This window comes from Panthera onca, chromosome F2, assembly GCF_046562875.1.
Source record: "Panthera onca isolate mPanOnc1 chromosome F2, mPanOnc1 haplotype 2, whole genome shotgun sequence".
Classification (NCBI taxonomy): domain Eukaryota; kingdom Metazoa; phylum Chordata; class Mammalia; order Carnivora; family Felidae; genus Panthera; species Panthera onca.
The window spans coordinates 50,125,759-50,145,966 of record NC_138356.1 but is presented as its reverse complement, the minus strand read 5'-3'; the positions used below and the strand labels follow the sequence as shown (position 1 = coordinate 50,145,966).

The following is a 20,208-nucleotide window of genomic DNA, read 5'->3' as shown; positions in this document are numbered from 1 at the left end:
TGTATGAAAAACTAACATATACTCTCAGAGTGTTAAAATTCTATTTCCCAAATATACACACCACACACACACACACACACACACACACACACACACACACACCTCTCTTCCTAACAGGTCTGAAAGCCTGGCCGTGTACTTAATTTGCAATAAGATAATGGTAGCTGTCATTAGTAAACCTTCCTTGCACATGTGTCTGTCTCTGCTGTCTCTCTAGGGAGCAAAGAAGATGCTGGCATTGGGGATAACAGGCCCTGAGGGCCATGAGCTGTGCCGCCCGGAAGCAGTGGAGGCAGAGGCCACACTGAGAGCCATCACCATAGCCAGCGCTGTGAACTGCCCTCTCTACATCGTGCACGTGATGAGCAAATCTGCAGCAAAGGTGATAGCCGATGCAAGGAGAGATGGTAATTCTCGAGCGAGACCCTCACTTGTAACTCAGTAGTAGCTGAAGAGGGACGTAGATCGACTGCAGCCCCTGCTTTGCTTATGAGAAGGTTGCAGGTGAATTTCCACAGCTTTTCTTCCTCCCTTTTTATTAGCATCCTTTCTGTTTTCCTCCATCTCACGCATGTCCACTTTTGCCCTTCTTTTTGTTCATCTTCATGACTGCTTCTCTGCCTTGGGTCATTTCTCTACCGTCCTTGGAGCCTCAAGACCTTTCCTTCAGCCGTAGGTCCCCCCTCTTTAATCTGCAGCCCACTTTTTAATCTGATGGCTGAATGCAGACTCTCCAGTTAACTTTAAAGAACCTTACCTGTCTCTGGGGCATCACCACTATCCCTCCTAGGACCTGAATCAGGACGGTGCCGGGTACAGAGTAGTTGCTCAGCAAATATCTTTAGAGTTGAGTTGATTTGTCTGATAGCACCTTGGGTGTTGTAGCTATTAAAGCAATTATCCAAATAGTGTTTGTATGACAATTATTTTACAACTTAATTTAATGTTTTAATTTTTTAAAGTTTATTTTGAGAGAGAGAGTGTGAGCAGGAGAGGGGCAGAGAGAGAGAGAGAGAGAAAGAATCCCAAGCACATTCCATACTAACAAAACAGAGCCCGATGCAGGGCTCAAGCTCACAAACCAAGAGATCATGATCTGAGCCAAAATCAAGAGTCAGACACTTAACCAACTGAGCCACCCAGGCGCCCCTGTTCTAAGGTTTTAAAACCAAGTCCTTCCCCCTTCCATATAAAATAATAGACCTTCCTAAGATGTGCTAGTGGTTTTGCCGTTTCACTTTTAAAAACCAGGAAATCAGAAATAGTCTTATAAATCCTCCTGGCTCTTTGTTGTTGTTTTTCTCAACACTGAAACCGACCGAATTTTTAAAATATGGATTGTGAGAATAGGTTTGACATGTCTCTAACTCTAAAATTAGTTTTGCCAAAATTGCTTCTTATCACATGAAGGTTCAATCAGGATTTTTGTGCAATGTAATCCATTGATGTCTTGTGTGAAGAGTAAACTCAGTTTCACACAGGCGCTCTTAATAGGGGCTACCAACCGTTTCTGGTTACCTCTCCCTGCTCCCCTTCCCCAATAGAATTTCAGTATAAAAGAGCACAGCAGTTCAAAAAGAAAGCACTGCAGTTTTAAAGGTACAGTGCTAGTTTCTGCCACCAGGTGGCTCTGTTGCCAACTCTATGGAATTGGTTGTTCTGTAATTATTTGCTTTGTAAATCATGTACCCTGTCCTTCCTGTCAGTCAGGTCCATAATGTCAGAATATGATTTAAAAAATAGCAAAGTCAGTGGAAATTGTCGATCTTAATCCACTATCAAGCTGCAATTTTGATGGTTCTGTCAGGAAACAGTTTCTTGATCTAAGGGATACATTTTGTACTGGGATAGAATTCCCTTAGGCACAGAGTAAAAGTCTAGAAAACGTTTTGGAATAAATCACAGGCAGAAAACTATTAAACTTAACTGTGGGCATTTTCATTTTATTGTAAATTTTAAATTGAATTTTATTTTTTGAATATGCAAAACATTTACGTGGTCCAAAAGTCAAAATTATAAATTTAAAAAAAGTATTCTCAGAGAAGTCCTGCTTCCTTCCCTAACACCTTCATCCTATATCCCCATTAGTAATTATTTTTATTATTTTTTTCCCGACCTACCTCTAAAGTGTTTCTCTTTATTAAAAAAGAATATATGCATATTCCTATTTCTCTTTTCTTTCCTACTTGAGAGGTAAAATAGTATACCTCGTGTTCTGTATTTTGCTTTTTTTCCCTACTTGAAGATAGGTCCTAAAGGTCAGCTCACCTTAGGTATAGAGAGTTTCATCATTCTTTCCTACAGGTGCAGAGTATGTCGCTGTATCTGCTCAACTACTCCCCTACTGATGGATACGTGAGCTGTCGTCAGTCTTTAGCTCTTTCGTATGAAACCACAGTGGTGGACTTATGCATGTGCTATTTTATATGTGGACGGTATATTAGTTTTCTGTTGCTGCCATAAAAGATTGTCACAAGCTTCATAGTTTAAGGCAACACGAATGTGTTCTCTTACAGTTCTGGAGGTCGGAAGTCTAACACACGTCTCGCTGTGCCACAACCAAGCTGTCAGCCATGCTTACTCTTTCCCGGAGGCTTACTCTCTCCCGGAGCTCCCGGAGGCTCCCGGACTCTCCAGGGGGAGAATCCCTTTCCTTGCCTTTTCTAGCTTCCAGAGACCACCCGCATTCCTTGGTTCATACTTCCCTTGCTCCACCTCCAAAGCTGCAGTGGGGAGTGGAGAACATTGCATCATTCTGCTCTCCTCGTCTGCCCCTCTCTTCTAGTTCAAGGACCCTTGGATTACGTTGAACCCACCCGTTTAATCCGGGATAAAGTCCTTATTTCAAAGTTCTTAATTTAATCACATCTGCAAAGTCCTTTCTGCCACGTAGGATAACATATTCACAGGTTTTAGGGATGAGGACACGGACATCTGTGGGACGCCACCAGTCTGTGCCACAGAAGAGAATCCTCAGAGTAGAGTCCTAAAAGTCAGACTCCTGGTTCAAAGGGTAAATGCTCAGACGTACTTTTTGGATACTGGTAAATCCCTTTCCAAAGGGGTTGTAAATGAGATCTCTAAAACGTCAACCCAGATGTTTTAGCTGGGTCAGACTTACTGTAGTAACACTTGTGAAAATCCTCTATTGCACCACTGTCAGAAGCAGCAAAAGTCCAGAGTAAATTGGCATAAGAGGGTTCCCCCCCCCCCCCCCGGCATGCGACCTCTCACATGTGATCAAGCAGGAACCCAGAGGGAGAAGGGAGTGGGTTGGACATGAATGATGCTAAACTGTTCACATGGTGACTGTATCAGTCAACCCAAGGGCAGGTTCCTGGGGAGTATAGAGTGACAAGCACTTTTGGACCACACTGACCTTTTATTCATTTATTATCTAACATAATTTCTGAACACAAAAGAACAATACACATCTATTCATTGTTATCATGTTTAAATAAGAAACAATTCAGCCTATAGATTTATGCTATGAACACTTCCTATCTGTAAATACCTTTGCCAGCCCATTCTATCACCAGGGCCTTACCATCAGAGTGTGGTCCCTAGAATGCAGCATCAGCATCCCCTGAAGCTCTTTAGAAATTCGGAGCCTTGGAGCCCATCCCAGACCCACTGAATCAGAATGTACACTTATAACTGCAACCCCAGGTGATTCATATGCATATTAAAGTTTGAGAATCACTGCTCCAGGATGCACGAACGAGATCCAATTATTAATTCTTTATTGTAGTAGCCTAACAGTACAATGCTATTAAGTTGGGTATTATTATTAAATTGCCAATTATCTACCCAGAAGAGAGCAACATGATGGTCAATGATGATATAACAACCAACATTACTTGTTGAGTGCTTAATATGTCCCTGGCACATATTTTGATGTCTTAAATCATTTCCTGTTTTGCTATATGTTTTGTCATTAATGCATTTTGATATATGCTATCTTTTTAAATTATCATAACAATGCTTGAGCTAAGTTTTATCAGTTTTGTGACTGATAAAATTGAGGCTTGGAAAAGTTTGGTAAATTAAGCCCAATATCACTTACTAGTAGGTGTTAAACCTGGAATTCAGGCCCACGTCCATCTGACCCCAAAGCCCCAATTTTTTCCCATTTTCTCCACTCTGTTCAAGAAGAAATTGATTTACAGATTTTGGAAATGCAGATATCAGGTTCGTATTTAATTGGCTTTGGTGTTTGGCCTTCCATTGAAGTTTTTATTTAAAGCGTTATCATCAGTGTGTCATTTTTTATCATTATTAAGAGAGAAACACGTAGTTGGAGTGACGGCACCAAGATGGCAACATTCCTGATTTCGCTCCCCCTCACGAGAACAGCTAACATCTATTCAAAGATAAGACGCCACTGAGAGAATCCCAGAACACAGGGCTGAGGCTGAAGCACCCCCTGTACCTCACAGACCAAGACAGACTGCGTTACAAGAGTAAGAAAAGAAAGGGCACCTGGGTGGCTCAGTCAGTTAAGCGTCTGACTTCGGCTCAGGTCGTGATCTCGCGGTCCGTGAGTTCAAGCCCTGTGTCGGGCTCTGTGCTGACAGCTCAGAGCCTGGAGCCTGTTTCAGATTCTGTGTCTCCCTCTCTCTGACCCTCCCCCGTTCATGCTCTGTCTCTCTCTGTCTCAAAAATAAATAAACGTTAAAAAAAAAAAAAAAAACAAACAAGAGTAAGAAAAGTGGCTACATGTTGACCGCATTGTGCCACTCCCAGGCCAGTGCAGTAGAGACAATGAGTAGAGGTCTCCCTGGGCCTCTGGTTCCTCCAGGGGGAAAAGAGGATTTCAGGGGACTCTGCAGGGCTTCACTGTTGGGAATCTGACTGTGGTAAAGAAGGGAAGGGCTGCAGCAGCCAGCACTCAGATCTTGACAGAGAATTCGTACCTGCAGTACCCAAGTAATAGTCCCAAACAGCAGCTTGACTCATCTGTACAACCAAGTTGGGGGCACACTCTGACTCTGACCACGGACCTCTGTGGGGTGCAGATCTGCCTGATTTAGATCTGTAAGCAAGGAGGTTTGCTGACCCTAGAGCCCAGTTTGCTCATGCCCAGGCAAAGAGCTGAGTCACAACTCCACCTGCTGAGGGACTGCCTTCCAACCCTGCCTGACGGGACAGGCTGGCAGCAGCTCCTGGAAGCTGTGTGGCCCAGCAGTGCTCAAGCCGAGAGGTAGACAGGTAGACCTGAGCCAGTACCACGCATGGAGGCTCCCCATGCTGTGCATAGGCAGGGGATTAATTCATAGCCAAGGCTGAGGGTAGCTCCTGGCCCCTTGCAACCAGAGAGCCTGTTTGGGAAATTGAGAATAGCTTCGAGTGGCCCCAACCTCTCCTGTGCAGGCAGTGGGGCTGTGACAGAACCCCACCCACTGTGGAGAGTGTCTTCTGGTCTCATCTGGCGAGAGGAATGGCGAAGAAAACACCTGGAAGCTGTGTGGTCCAGCAGCTCTCAGACCAAGAGAAGAGCAGACAGAAGCAATAGTTTGCCGAGCAAAGCCGATGGATGGCACTGTTTGGCCAGGGAATGTGGGGTGCAGTATGGCATGAGTTAAGGCAGCAAACAGAAAGCTTTACCAGTTTTAGGGCTACTTTGCCCCCTGTGCCTGGCCAAGGAATCTCATTTATAGCCCCACTTGTCACTGAATACAGTCTTTAGCCTTCTAACCAGAAAGCTTAACCAGAGCACACAGGAAGGTGCTCTGCCCATTCAACAGCCTTACAGTGGCACTTGAACAGAGAGCACAGCCAGTGGCTTCCCCCACCTGCAAAGTAAAACCAGTAGCCTCACCTGACAGAGAATTCAGCGCACACCCAGGCTTGATTTGGGCCCTCAGACAATGAGCTGTAATGGCCTCGAGTCCAGGCCTGCTGCCCTGCCAGGGCAGGGAAGCTAAGTCGTAGTTCCACTGGCTTCTGAATATAGTATCCTGACCATCTAGGAAGGCTGACCACAGATTTCAGGCCAACCACAGAGCCCATCCTACAGCCTCACTTGGGTAGAGAACCAAGCCAGCAGTCTTATCCAACCAACTGTCCTCAGCCAGTGGCACACCCCATCCCTGTCCCCAGAACCCAAACAGTTGCGTCAGCCAAAAATAGACCTTAATAGCTGGCCCCCACAGGCCCAGACTCATTACCAGCAGACACACTCAGAAACCCAAACTGAGCGGACTGGTGAATTGTCTCTGTCAAAGCAACCCTGTAAGGTCTGGAAGAGGACCCCAATTACTCTAATGTGCAGACTACCAACATAAGAAATCAAAGATCACAAAAAAATTGGGTAAATATGATACCATCAAAGGAAACTAATAAAGCTCCAACAATTGACCTTAACAAAAATGGAGACCTATGAAATGTCAGACAAAGAATTCAGAATAATCCTATTAAGGAAGTTTAGTGAACTACAAGAAACAGATGGGCAACTAAATGAAATTAGGAAAACAGGGCATGAACAAAACATTTGATGAAGGCAATAGCAACCATCAAAAAACAAACAAAACCCAAAAATCTTAGAGTTAATAAAATAGAATAATTGAACTGAAGAGTTCAACAGGGAGTTTCAGAAGTAGACTCGACCAGGCAGAGGAAAGAATCAAGGGCTGGATGATAGAACCTGGGACATTACCCAGTGGGAAGACTAAAGAGGAAAAAAAGAATGAAAGAGTGAAGAAAGCCAACAGGCATTATGGAACACAGTGAAAGAACCAAAAACAACATTCACGTTATGGCCATTCCAGAAGGAGAAGAGAAAGAGGTGCCAAGTGCCCTTCCCACCCTGGGAAAAATGCTCACCATGACTTCCTCTACTTTGAGTTCAAGCTATAGTGGAGGCTCCCTCTACTTTTCTTCATAAAGCTATTGCCATCTCTCCGCTTTCTGTCTTCCTAAAATCTACCCAGACTTCTGGCCAGCCCCGGTCCCTCCTTCATTCTCAGAGCAGTTGTGGGTATGGGCCATCTCTTGTACAGCTTTGCCAGGGTTTGGGTGTGAGCTGGGAAGAAAGAGATAGAAATGCACATTCGGTCCACCAACTTTAACTTGAAGCCTGAGGTTTCCCTTTGTTCATACCTTGATGTTTTCTTTTAACACTTGCGATAAAAAGCAAAAAGCGGGTTACAGGAAAAAGAATAAGAATGTCATGGGCAAGCCATTGAAATTGGAGTTGCTTTTGACAGTTTGCAAGGAATTTAAATTTCATGCTTATTTCTAGTCTTAGTTCCTCTAAATTGAGTAACCAGAACTAGGTTAGTTCTCATCCTTCGTGTGAGAAACCACTTTTGCAAAAATGAGGTAAGGGAACCAGAAGGCTGTACCTAGAATGATATCCTTTTTTCTTTTAGAAGCAGAATCTGCTGCCCTTGCTTCATACCCCACACATAAAGTTGGACCAACCAGCTGGATTTGTGTCACATATAGAAGTTCCCATCTGCCCGGCCCCAGACCGCTTTCACTCACTGCAGTCTTTGTCCAAATAGTGTATGTGTCAATATGTGCCATTGGCTTCAGTGACACTTTTTATTTTGGTTTGAGTAGCTTTGGTTATACACGTTCCTTTTCTCCATATATTGGCATCTGGAATTATTAATGGCCTTTCAAAAAAAATATATCGTTTACCTTCCCCTCCCTTTCCAATAGAACATGGATTCACTGTGTTTCTGGTGCTTTATTTGTAATGGTGGTGACTTCTCTCAGAACTTACTTGATGTTCTACTTATGCATATCTGTTGTAATTTATTTCCCAACTATGACTGAAACTTTTAATCCCTTTTTTTAGTTTCCAGTTTAACTCATCTCAATAGAGTTCAACTCTATTTTGTATCCATATTCCTGACTATAGGGTACAAATAGGACTCTCATCTGAATTTGTTAATAAAATGTTTTCTTTATACTTTTTACGTAAAGAAAACCAAATTATTGGACACCAGATATATGCTAGTCACAGGGCTCTAGGCATTGGATTTACAAAAATGATGAAGTTAATTTTGATCCTCAAGTAACTTGTGGTGAACTGGGCTACACTGTGGTTGGGGTTTTTTTGTTTGTTTGGTGTGATTTGGCTTTCCTTATTGGAGAAAGCTTTACTTTCCAAGTTTATTGCTGTAAAATATAAACTTCTATTACAGAGAGGTTTTAAATGTCTTATTTTCCACTTTATTTAAACTCTGTCTTTATTTAAACTCTGGGTTATTTACCTCTCCTCCCCCTGCCCAGCCATATTCCTTTTGTGTTTTAAAAGATGGGGAGGAAGGTCCATCCAGGGGCCTTTCTCTCTCTCTGTGTTTGAGTTGACCGCTGTTTGTTAGAGCTGAACAAGAGTAAGTCAGATCTTGTTATCTTATCACAAGCATGTTTTACTGATGCTTAGTAACCCGTGCTGTTCCTAAGGAAGGATTAATATGCAGCTCAATCAAGGTGATCTGAATCTCAGGCTTTCTTTTTTTGTACGTGAACATCTAAACACTCCCTTGGCCTTTAAATTTAGAACAAGGTGATCTACCTTATGACCAACTGCAAAGCAGTTGAAGATTGGCCATTTTAAAACACTTTTTAAAAAGAATTGTGTAATCATAAGGAAACTAACATTTGTGGAATGTATTTGCTGCAGTAACAAAGTACCACAGATTGGGCAGTTTAAGTGACAGAAACGAATTTTCTTACAGTATCAGATATTAGAAGATCAACGTGTTGACAGGGTTGGTTCTGAGGGCAGCAAAGGATGTACTGCGGACCTCTGTCCTTTGTCTGTAGACGACTATCTTCTCCCTGTGCCTTCACAGTGTCTTCCCTCTGTATGTATCTGTGTCCAAATTTCCTCTTCTTAGAAGACCCCTCTCATATTGGATTAGGGCTTACCCTAATGACCTCATTTTAACTTAATTACCTTTATAAAGGACCCTCCAAATACAATCACATTGTGACATACTGAAGGTTAGGACTTTACCATTTGAATTTTGGCAAGGGGCACAATCCAGCCCATAACATGAAGTGAACCCAGAGTCCCAAGAAGATGCTAAGTACCTTCATATATATTGATGTATTTGATCCTCACAAAATTGCCACACTGGAGAGACATTGTGACCCTACTTCATAGAGGAGAAAAACTGAGACTAAGAACAATCAGTCATCTTGCATACGGTCGCCGTCTAAAAAGTAGCAAAATCAGGATTTGAACCCAAATCTGTGTGATCTACTCTATTATGTTGCTTCTGTGTGTTTTCCTTCTCAGTGTTTTCCTTTCTGTGTAAATGTAATATTTTGAACCAAAACAGAGCCCAGAAATGTTATACTCTATCCTTCTTGCTAGGAAAAAATAGTCTTATAGATGTGCTTGGCTTTCTGTTGGTAGCCAGTGCTTCTACTCCGGGCCACCTGTGCTGGCTTCTCTGCATTTTCCAACCTTTTATAACAGATCTTGGGACTTGACTAAGTGCTATTCACAAATCTAGACAAGGTGTGAACATCTGCTCTATCACTTTCATCTGATAAATGCCTTGACATGTTTCATCATTTGGAAATCTTTAGAATCTCTTAGAGGGCAGAAGTCCTTAACGTAGGAGATAACATCATAAGTGCAGAGACTTTTTTGGTTTTGGGCCAAACGATGGAGAAAGAAAGAGAGAACCTGTATGGGTAGACAGGGAATGATACAATGTGAACCTTGCTGAGACAGTGGGAGGAGATTAATGACGAAGATGCCCTATCTCCGGAGAGTTGTTGAAACCATGTGCCTCAAATGTAATCAGGAGAGCACCAGACTAGGACAGATATAGCACTTTTCATTACCAACCTGCTAAGCGTAGTAAATGACACCAGTAAATGAAATTGGAAAATTTCCCAGCCACAACCACAAAGACCTTGTGGTTGATTTAAACATTTAAAAACACGTGCTCTTAACCAAGAAATGAAGAATAACACTTTTCCTGGTAACGCAATGTGTATGTACGATAAGTCAAAATACTAGGATTCTAATTCTGGTTATCATTTACTACCTGTGTGACTTGGGCAAATTAGTTAGTCTCATTGAGCATCAGATGCTTTATCTGTCACACCAGCTTGAGGGTTGCTGTGAAAGCCAAATGAGATACGTGAATTTCCAACTGTATTTGCAGTGCTATAAGATGTTAGATATTTTTGTTTTTCTTATTTTATTTTTGGCCTAAATCTAATAAAGCCCACAATTATGCTGAATTATCTAGTGTGATTCTCCAATTTACGAACTACCCAGTCCCTTCATTTTCCTTCCCTTTTTTACTTCTTGCATACTATCTGTTTTGTTGTTGTTGTTGTTGTTGTTGTTGTTGTTGTTAATGTCTTAGAACCATTGTGAAATAGGAGGTAGAGTAGTTAGGAATTTTTACCTTTTATTTAATTTTTTAATATATTTGCAGATGCTTAATGAATGGGGAGACAGTTGGAAATAGCCCAGTTAATGAAGAGTTTGTTATGTATACCAACACAGTGGCCTGTCACATTTTAAAGGTGTTAAAGCCTTCCAAGGAGATTACATGTCATCTGGTTTCAAAACAGTCCTGGCAGACTCCTGCTAGTTGCTGACGCTTTTAATTTTTCCTGAGAGCTAATAAATTTGTAGAACTTTGAAACTGTGTTCCCATCTCACCTTGATGGGCCAAATGATTGAATAGAGCATGTGATAAGAATCGTTCCCACATGATGAAGCACCACGGAAAATCCTGAGTTGACAGTTTGTAAACTGATTGCAGATCAAGTCTCTGAGTTTTTCAGTGTCTGAGCATCTGTATGTTCTCTTGGGATAGGAAGGTCACTACATGCCTGCAAGTCAGATATTGGGTCCATCTTTCTATCCCTCCAGCAAATAGTACATTACCTCTTAGTTCACATGAAAAAGGATTGCTTCTTGTTCTACACACCAGAACGAGATACAAGTGGCATTTCTTCTTTCCTGGGAGCAGGGCAGTAGGCAAGAGGATGCGGGTGGGATTCAGCATGTGTGTGTGCTGTGTGTTTGTGTGTGTGTGTGTATGTCTGTGTGTGTGTGTGTGTGTGTGTGTGTGTGTGTGATGAAAGTGAAAGATCTTAGCCATGGCTATCTTGGGGCATAACTTTTATTGACCATGTTTGGTACTTGGTTACTTAAGAAGCAAGGTTTGTTAGGCTTCAGTAAGCCTTGTTTCGTGGTTTGCAAGAGGAAAGCGGGAAGAGATGATTTGGGAGGTAATAGGATGCTACATTCTAGTAGTACGGGACGAAAGCAACTGGTGGCCATCCGCTGTCAGTACTCTCTGAAGAAATGAGTTAATTTCAGTTCTATATCGAGGATTTGAGCTGAAATCCGGTGACTGACTAGCCAGAGTGAGCTAGTTAGGTGTGCCAGGATCTGTTTACTCTGCGTTCACCTCTGTGGCTGCTTGGGGATGATCAGCTTGATGTTGGTGTATCTATTATTCCAACAAATGCTAATCAGAGATAGGATTCTGATTTTAAATTCAAATTTACTCTGCACTATTAGCTTTTCTAACACCGTTTGCTTTTGATGGCCTCATTTGCATGATTTTTAGAATATGCATTGCTGGCTACAATTATATTATCTGAGTGTTCTTTCTATTTAACATAAGTTTTTGGAGGAGGTTTTTTGTTTTTTGTTTTTTTCTCAAGGGTGTGAAGAGATTCTCGGTGTATTTGCAGTAGAGATATACTGTGGTTAAACTCCATATGACCATGTGGTAATTGTCATCAGGGGTATAGCACAGAAGTTAGGAGTGAAAAATGCCCAGATTCAGATCCTGACTCCTCCACTTCATTGATGGCATGTGGAGTACATGTAATGCAACTGTGCAGAAGTCATTTCACTTCTGTTATAATAACAGAAGCTATTTAAAAGACAAGCTTTTTCTTCATCTTTTAATGGAGATAATGATCGCACTTCCCCGGTAGGGTTTTGAGATCCTTTCATTAGAATGGCACACATATCAGCCAGCATTTGCTAGATCATGCTGCACTAACAGATACATCTAAAATATCAATGGTTTATAACTGCAGAGATTTATTTCTCATTCATACTCGTGTCCGTCATTGGTCGGCTCTACCTCTGTTCCATATTCTCTTCATCCTGAGGGACAACTGAAGAAGCAGTCTCTGATAGTCTAAGGTCAGAAAGAAAACTCACTGTGGCTTTAACAGCTTCTGCTTGGAAGCAGCCCATGTTACTTCCATTCATGTTTAATTGGCCAAAGTAAGCCACGTGGTCAAGCCTAGTATCAGTGAAAGCATATAATCGTCTACCACAACACGCATGGACATTGACTGGAACATAGTAGATGCTCAATAAGCAGTAGCTTTAATTTTTTTTTTTTAAACCAGGTATCATTCTTTTTTTTTTTTTTTTAATGTTTATTTTTGAGCAAGCAAGAGAGAGAGTGCGCATGAATGGGGAAGGGGCAGAGAGATAGGGAGACAGAAGATCTGAAACGGGCTCTGTGCTGATAGCAGAGAGCCCGGTACGGGGCTTAAACACACAAACTGTGAGATCAAGACCTGAGCCGAAGTTGGACGCTTACCCGACTGAGCCACCCAGGTGCCCAAACAGTAGTTTTAATTTTTAAATCCTGTTCACAAAAGGTAAATTCTAGTTTGGGATTCCTATCATCTCTCACTAGCCCAGAGAAGACTAATATTTATGTTTGTCAGATGGTTCTCTTGAGAGCAAATTAAAGTACTGAATGTGTCCTTTGAAATTTCCAGGGAAAGTGGTCTATGGAGAACCCATAGCGGCAAGTCTCGGCACAGATGGCACTCACTACTGGCATAAAGACTGGCACCATGCAGCCCACCATGTTATGGGCCCACCCCTGCGACCAGACCCATCAACGCCTGACTTCCTCATGAATCTATTGGCTAAGTAATCTTTGAGCAGATGGGTGTGAAGTGTTTTGCCAAAATAAGGTGTTAGATGAGTCTCAGATTTGAATGTAGGACATCTTGTCCACCATCTGACCTTCCATTGACCTCCAGTGTCCTGCTCTACTTGACATGATAGGTGCTGGGGACTCCCTTACCTGAGACCAACGAGCAGTGGCTTAATTATGATATGGTGTCAAAATCTCTCCTGGACGCAGAGAAATCACATAATTTTTACTGAAGTTTGACTCTCTTCTAATTGTTTCCTTGCCCTTTCTATCCTGTATAGAACCGGGTCTCTTCACTGTGCTTTGTTTCTATCATTCACATATTCTTGAATATTTTTCTGTGCTGCTGTAACCCAAGAACCAGATGTGCCTGTATAGGTACATCTCTGAGATTATTCGCAAGTCAAAGCAGGCTATCTGTTGCTGGTGACACGAACATCCTCAGCCAGTTGTCACATGCCTGCCCATCACAACATTGCCATTTGGGCAGGAGCTGCCTCTGTCCATGCGGGTCACTGAGGCTCATCTTTGTGTAATGCTCTACTCACAAGGAATTTTCCCTTACGTTATTGCCAGTGACCCTAATATAATTGTCATCTAGTACATGTCATCACTAATTTCTAGATAAGAAACTGAGCACTGAACAAACTCATAACCACAGAACCTACAAGTGAGGGAGCCTGGAACCAGTTTTTCTGGCCTGCACGTGGTGGTGCATCAGGCTTCTTGTAAGGGTCTTATTTTCTAAAAGCGCTTCCTAGAATACAGATGAGTATGGATGAAACACATACTTGAAACAGCTTCTCGTTCTCCACTGCAGTTTTCTGACTTTCAGTTGAGGAGCATCAGGAGAACCGGAAAGTTCTGGTAGTTTCCTCTTGACGTCTTTTATGTATTTATCACACACTCTGGTGTGTTCTTCTTTTCCAGTGGTGATCTAACCACAACAGGAACTGACCACTGCACTTTCAACACCTGCCAGAAAGCTCTTGGGAAGGATGATTTCACGAAGATTCCCAATGGGGTGAATGGTGTTGAGGACCGGATGTCAGTAATATGGGAAAAAGGCGTGGTGAGTTTCACGGGACCCAGCTTGTTTTGCTGAACTCTGTCACCAGGATCTGGCTTGTTTCAGGATCAGAGTGTTGCAAACTGTCAGAGAAAGGCTTTTTGATTGTTTTTATTACAGTGGAGACTCGGAATGCAGCACCATGACCACGGCCACCCCATTCCTCCAGGGTAACAATAAGAAATAATTTTCTTCTCACATAATTTAGTTCAGAAGATACATTGCATCATTATGCAGACATTAGGAGGTAAATTTAGACTGGGTACCAGGGGGATTACTCTCCAAGTCAGTGAAATGTTATAGCCCTTCTACTTGATTTCTCATGGTTTTGAATCCCAGTTCCTCATGTGTCATTGGTGTAGACACTTGGAATGACTGAAAATACATGAAGGATTTTTATTATGTTCATAATAAAGGAGAAATTTTTCTTTCTCATGAAATTTTTGTGGATGTCTCTTTTTGAGGACCGTTGAATATCATATTTTTGAAACTTCTGTGTAAAGTCACATAAATAATAATCCAAAGTCTAGAACAAGAGATTATTGTAAATACCCACAATTTAAAATGTTCTCCCTGAGCATGGAGAAGAATCAAGTGGCTAAATGTCCATATGTCAACCTGTCCAGCCATTTGACATGTGCAGTCGTAAAGATCAGCAGGGGGAGACTTGCCTGGTTACACCTGGGGCCACCATTGTCACACCATTCTCACCCATCTCTCAGAAACCCTCCCTTAGATGACATATTAACCATATCTCACACCTCAGAATCCCCTCCACATACCATTCATGTCTAACTCTTAATTATTTACCAGTTCTTGTCAATTCTATTTCTAACATGTCTCCTTATTTTTATCTTCGTGTTTACTACTCTAGTTTGAGTCCCGTCCCTTGTTTGGACTATTGCAGTAGTCTCACAGCTGGTGCCCCTGCTGCCGGTCTCTCATTTGCTACGGCCTATGCTATAGTTTAGGACCAGAGCTGCCTTCCAAAGCCAAAGGACTATTCATGCTTTCTTCTCCAAAATCCTTCAATATCCTCCATTATTTATGGGATGATATTTGAACAATTAATTTACATGTGAGGATCTTCAAAACATCTTGACAGCCCTATCTTCTGCTAATCATCCTTTCAGCCCTTTTCACCTCTACCCAAACTCTAATCAACCCAGATGACTCTTCTGCTCTTCCTGTTTGCATAGATTTTCTTGCTGAAGTTTCAACCTTTTTCTCTGAACTTGTGCTATTACAATGAGTATGTGCATTACAGCAAACTTTCATACTACATCAAGTGCATAAATGACTTCAAAGTGATAGACTATTTCTTAATAGCATCCAGGAACTGTTATTTTATGAAACATTAAGGGGGTTTGCTCATGGGAATATTACTCTCAGGATGTGGTTCTTCATCATTTTGTGAAACATTGACACACTGATAATTAAATAACCCTTAAGAATGCTTCTAACCATATAAATGTGCATAGGGATAAACTCTCAACATTAAAAAAAAAACAAATCATATCAGTTTAGAGAGACCACATTTGTCCAGAGTTTGTCCATATGAAAATCTCTTATAATAGACTGTCCATGATTATTGGTTCATGTACATTTCAATAGCGCAAAATTTAACCTCTTGAATTGATTTTTTCCTCTTTCTAGAAGTGTTGCCACTGATTTAAAGGTCTGTCTTAATTTAACTCTATCATATTCTTCGTATTGTCTACATGATCATCTCATACATTTTAGGTCTGCAATAAACAAGTCAGATTAAAATTGTAGTGGGTGGCAGTAGTAAACTCCAAACAAAAATTGAAACCACTATTGCTAACATTTAGGTGTTGTCTGTGTGATTCTGGGAAGGATGGGGGCAATTAGTGGGGGGTGGGCGTTAAACTGACAGGTTTTTGAAAAGTTGTCTTCAGGCTTCCATGTGTTACCCCATCATCCCCATCATTATCATTGTGATAATTTAAGACCTACCAGTATCCACAGATGTGTTATGCTCCCCAATATAAGAAATTAACTACAGTTCTGTTGAGTTTTAAGAGACAAATCTTGCACCTTAATTGATAGGAGATTTTTAAGCATATGGTCATTAAAGCAAATGCATTTTCTCTCTTGGATTGTTTTACAGCATAGTGGCAAAATGGACGAAAATCGATTTGTGGCAGTTACCAGCACAAATGCAGCTAAAGTCTTTAATCTCTATCCAAGAAAAGGAAGAATCGCGGTGGGATCAGATGCAGACATTGTGATTTGGGACCCAAAAGCCACAAGGTAGGTCTAAGTTCTTGTATTCCTTAGCTTCTCCAGGGAGAAGAAGCGCTAACTTGCAAAGAAATGATTTATTGGTCTTAATCAGACTCTTCTTGTGGGTGACTTATTTAGCCTGTATTTTGAGCCTGTGCACAAGATAAAAGTTTTGATGTACAAATATCCCTTTGTTTTCCTGGACACAGAGGACAAAAAAGTTGTGTTGCTTACCATTCCTTGGATAATGCATCTGGGTATAAAACCAGTATGAATTTACCGCTTCAATGGTAAGCTTGGCAGACACCTGAGTTCACATGGAGGGACGGTATGGCGCAATGAAGAAACTAGAAGGCTTAGTTTGGAAAGGGCTGAATTGAAAACCCAAAATAATTATAGCCTTTTTAAAGCTTTCAGATAGAAAAATTCCAGCACAAAGGATGTCACTTTTAGTTAGCCAGATTTTCCAGTTGATTTCATCTTGAGCTTGTCATTCCCAGTAGACTCCAGCTTTTTGTTTCCTATTTCTGTAATTCTATGTTAATATTGCAGATTTCACAAATTCCACCAACTCAGGAAAGCATTCAACAGAGGCCAAAGCTCTGGTAATTTCTCCTTGTAAGACATCAGCAGAGACAACACCTGCATCCCAATTTGTGTTTTCTATAGCCTTTGCATTTGTAATGGAGAAAACCCCACCTACTTTAATATTGTATGTGTGTGCATGTGTGTAAATAGGGATATATACACCTTCTACCCCCACTGAATGGCATTTATTCAAAGTCTACTGGGTTTATATGTTGTACTAAGCAGAAGTCTTTAGTTTCTTGGAGGTGCTGTTGTCACAAAGACCCAGCTTCAGTTGAAAGGCTCCTGGACTACCCTCTGGGGAAAAGAAGACTGAGAAGCATGAGAGCTACCATTGCTATGAGCTTAAAAAATAAGCACCAGGTATTCCTGTAGAAAAGGGTTGTCTTTTTTAGTTTAGCACTCTCTGGGGATTCCCTCAGAACCCAAGCACCAGTTCACACCACTGGCCATCCATAGTCATTGCAAGCAGCCTGTACTGAATGTGTACCATCTTGTTTCTGGTTTACAGTCAAGCAGTGCAGGGCATGGTGGTACGAACATCTTATTTAAGACGATGTCCTAAGATGCCAACGAGGAACAACTCAGGGTCTTTGTTGCTATGATATTAACAAGGAACTGTTGCTTACTTAAGGACAAAATATCTGGTTGTCAAATCATCTAGGCCCCTCTCTACGCAGAAGAAATGATGATAAATAAACTCACATTTGGAGCAGCTTCTCTACTAGACTAGAAAAAAAAAAATGTCCTTGGGGAGACAAAGGGAAAAAAATTGCTTGGTCTTGGGTTGGTTTGCGGACAAATTGAGCATGCTGTGTTTAGAGAGCTCCTGGTGTCTTAAATGTCACTCTACTCACGCTCTTGTACACCCAGCAGGGACCCACCCAGCATCATTTCTGCTGTGATTCAAACGGTTTTGATTGCCCCCAAGTACTGGGACAGATAGGTCTTTTGAAATGATTTGTGGCTTATGGAGATGATGAGACTTAATCAGGAAACCTCGAAAATTTCAAAAGGAAGAACACTATCATGCAGAAAAATATTTGTGAGAAATGGTGTTTTTGAAGCATTGCATCTGGGCGAGTCCTAATAATGATATTAATTTGCAACCATTTCTATTTGCACAGTTCTCCATGGTTTAAAAACATATTTTTGTATCTAAAATGTGATCTCAAGGTAAAACAAACGGGACTCCCCCTTACGGCAATGGGAAGACCTTAGCACAAGGGCGTCCATGACAGGTTTGATACAAGGATCCTTGATCCAGTGTCTTTGACTTTGCAAACTTTTAGGTCTTTCAGGAGATTTGGTACCATGCTATCTCCTAATGCCAAAGCAGAGAGCACTTTATATCATACTTGTTTGTTCATGTTCCGTTTTTTCTTCCAATCAAGTGGTCCAGTCACGAAGAGACTTCCTGGATTTGATTCTATTCTGTATTCATTTTCAAAAGTGAGGGAGAAATGAAAATCATCAATTGAGTGATCCAGTGTCTAACAGAGTGAAGAACCATGGGAGGCCATTCCTGTGGTTCTTTTTAACCCTGCACCTGGCTCTCTCTGGCAGGATTCACCTTAAGCATATCCTTGGCTGTTTTAATCTGTGAGGGTGACACCAGCTCAGGGGTAGAGCATTGTCTTCCTTAGACAACTGGACAAAGAGAAATGATCCAAACCTATGGGTGTGAATAATTCACTTACTTTATTTCCACATATATTGTTGCTCGGTGGATATTTATAGGCTGTGATTATGTCTCTTTGAGTCATGTTTTCAGACGATATAAATTTAGAGCACTTTCGCACAAGTTTTAGTTGCTGATTTCTGTAACATTGTTTTGTCCTTCCTTTCCTATTCAGTTGTTGCAGAATAGCGCTTAATGATCCAGATGTTTACTTCTTATTTTTTCAGGTCTATATATTACCTGCTTGCTGCCCCTCATTTCTAGCCTAAGGTCAAACTAAAAAGTTTCTGTGCTTTTAAGTTTCTTTCTATCTCTCTTATCAAGTCTTTAATTTTCTTATTTGATGTTTGTCCTTCACTTTATAGCGGTCATGATAGCAGGAAATTAACTATTTACATTTTCATATACAAATCTTTTGAGATAAAGATACATATTGGCGTTTAATTATTAGCTCAATGTCCTCTTTACCTACGTCTGCTTACTGCGCATGCCTGGGCACAGGGCTACATAGAAACAACACAGGGGCGCCTGGGTGGCTCAGTCGGTTAAGCATCCAACTGCAGCTCGGGTCAAGATCTCAGAGTTTGTAGGTTCGAGCTTCGCGTCGGGCTCTGTGCTGACAGCTTGGAGCTTGGTGCCTGCTTCGGATTCTGTGTCTCCCTCTCCCGCTCTCTCTCTCTCTGCCCTTCCCCTGCTCACACTCTGTCTCTGTCTCTCAAAAATAAAATAAAACATTAAAAAAAATTTCTTTTAAACAGCGCAGCCTAAGAGCCTGCTGAGTAGGTGCTGGTCACAGCTCCATCAGTGCCAAGCTGGGGACCCAGGCAGGTCAGTTAGGGTTCCTGAATAGCCTCTGTCTCATTTGTAAAATGAGATTATTAATAATTGTTAAGCCTACCTCATAAGATTTTTTGTTAGAATCCCATGAGATAATTTATGCGAAAATGTGTTGTAAATCAAGAAGGCGCTCCACAGAGACAAGATTTGTGTTGTTTTGGTTACTTCCTATTTATCTAGTTTAGCTGGTGTCGTTTCTTGCTTCAGTCTTCATTTTCAGGTGGTCACGGCTGTTCTCCTGAGGTGACCAGGGAGGTCGGTGAACCACTGGGTTCTCTGACCCTCAGATTCTTTTTAAAAACTGGAGACCTTTGTTTGTTTGTTTGCTTTTCTTTTGCATTTTGCTCTCCTTTTAAAAAATGGAGAAATGTTATCTTTACGTGGCAGGATATACTGAAATGATCCAGCCCCCTTTGGATTTCTTTGACTTCTCCTTGCTTCTCCAACCCTTTAGTTTAAGAATTTTCTGTAAACCACCCCCCCTCCATTTTTTTTGCACTATCATTATTCATCCTTTTCAATGTGAAAATTGCAGAATGTGGGAAACAGGAGAGAAGGGGTGTTTGAAGAGGGAGCTTCACAGAATAACGAATCTGCAAGAATATTTGAACAAAGAAAAAGTGTGTTTATTATGCTTCCTATCAAAAGAGAGAATTTTGTGGGAATGGTATGCGGATTCCTTATCTAGGTCAGTCATAGCTCCGGCTCCCTCTATTCCTGGCCTGGTTGTTATGAGAAAGTTGCTCATCTGGGCTGGCTGTTCCTGACCAAAATTTATGCTGATGACCTCAACGAGGACCTTTCTGGTGCACAACAATATTTTTAGCCTTCTCTGACTGCCCGTACAGCACCCGTAGCTTCCCACTATC

The 20,208-nt window shown here is 41.5% G+C and overlaps 1 protein-coding gene across 1 annotated transcript in view; it reads left to right on the top strand.

The window, feature by feature from the left end:
- Positions 1–20,208, top strand: part of DPYS (dihydropyrimidinase) — an 80,323-nt gene that overhangs the window by 20,802 nt on the left and 39,313 nt on the right. Inside the window, exons 4-7 of the mRNA XM_078441961.2 lie at positions 218–407; positions 12,754–12,910; positions 13,848–13,989; positions 16,118–16,260. Of these exons, the coding sequence (XP_078298087.1) occupies positions 218–407; positions 12,754–12,910; positions 13,848–13,989; positions 16,118–16,260 (632 nt within the window). The remainder of the gene's footprint in view (positions 1–217; positions 408–12,753; positions 12,911–13,847; positions 13,990–16,117; positions 16,261–20,208) is intronic.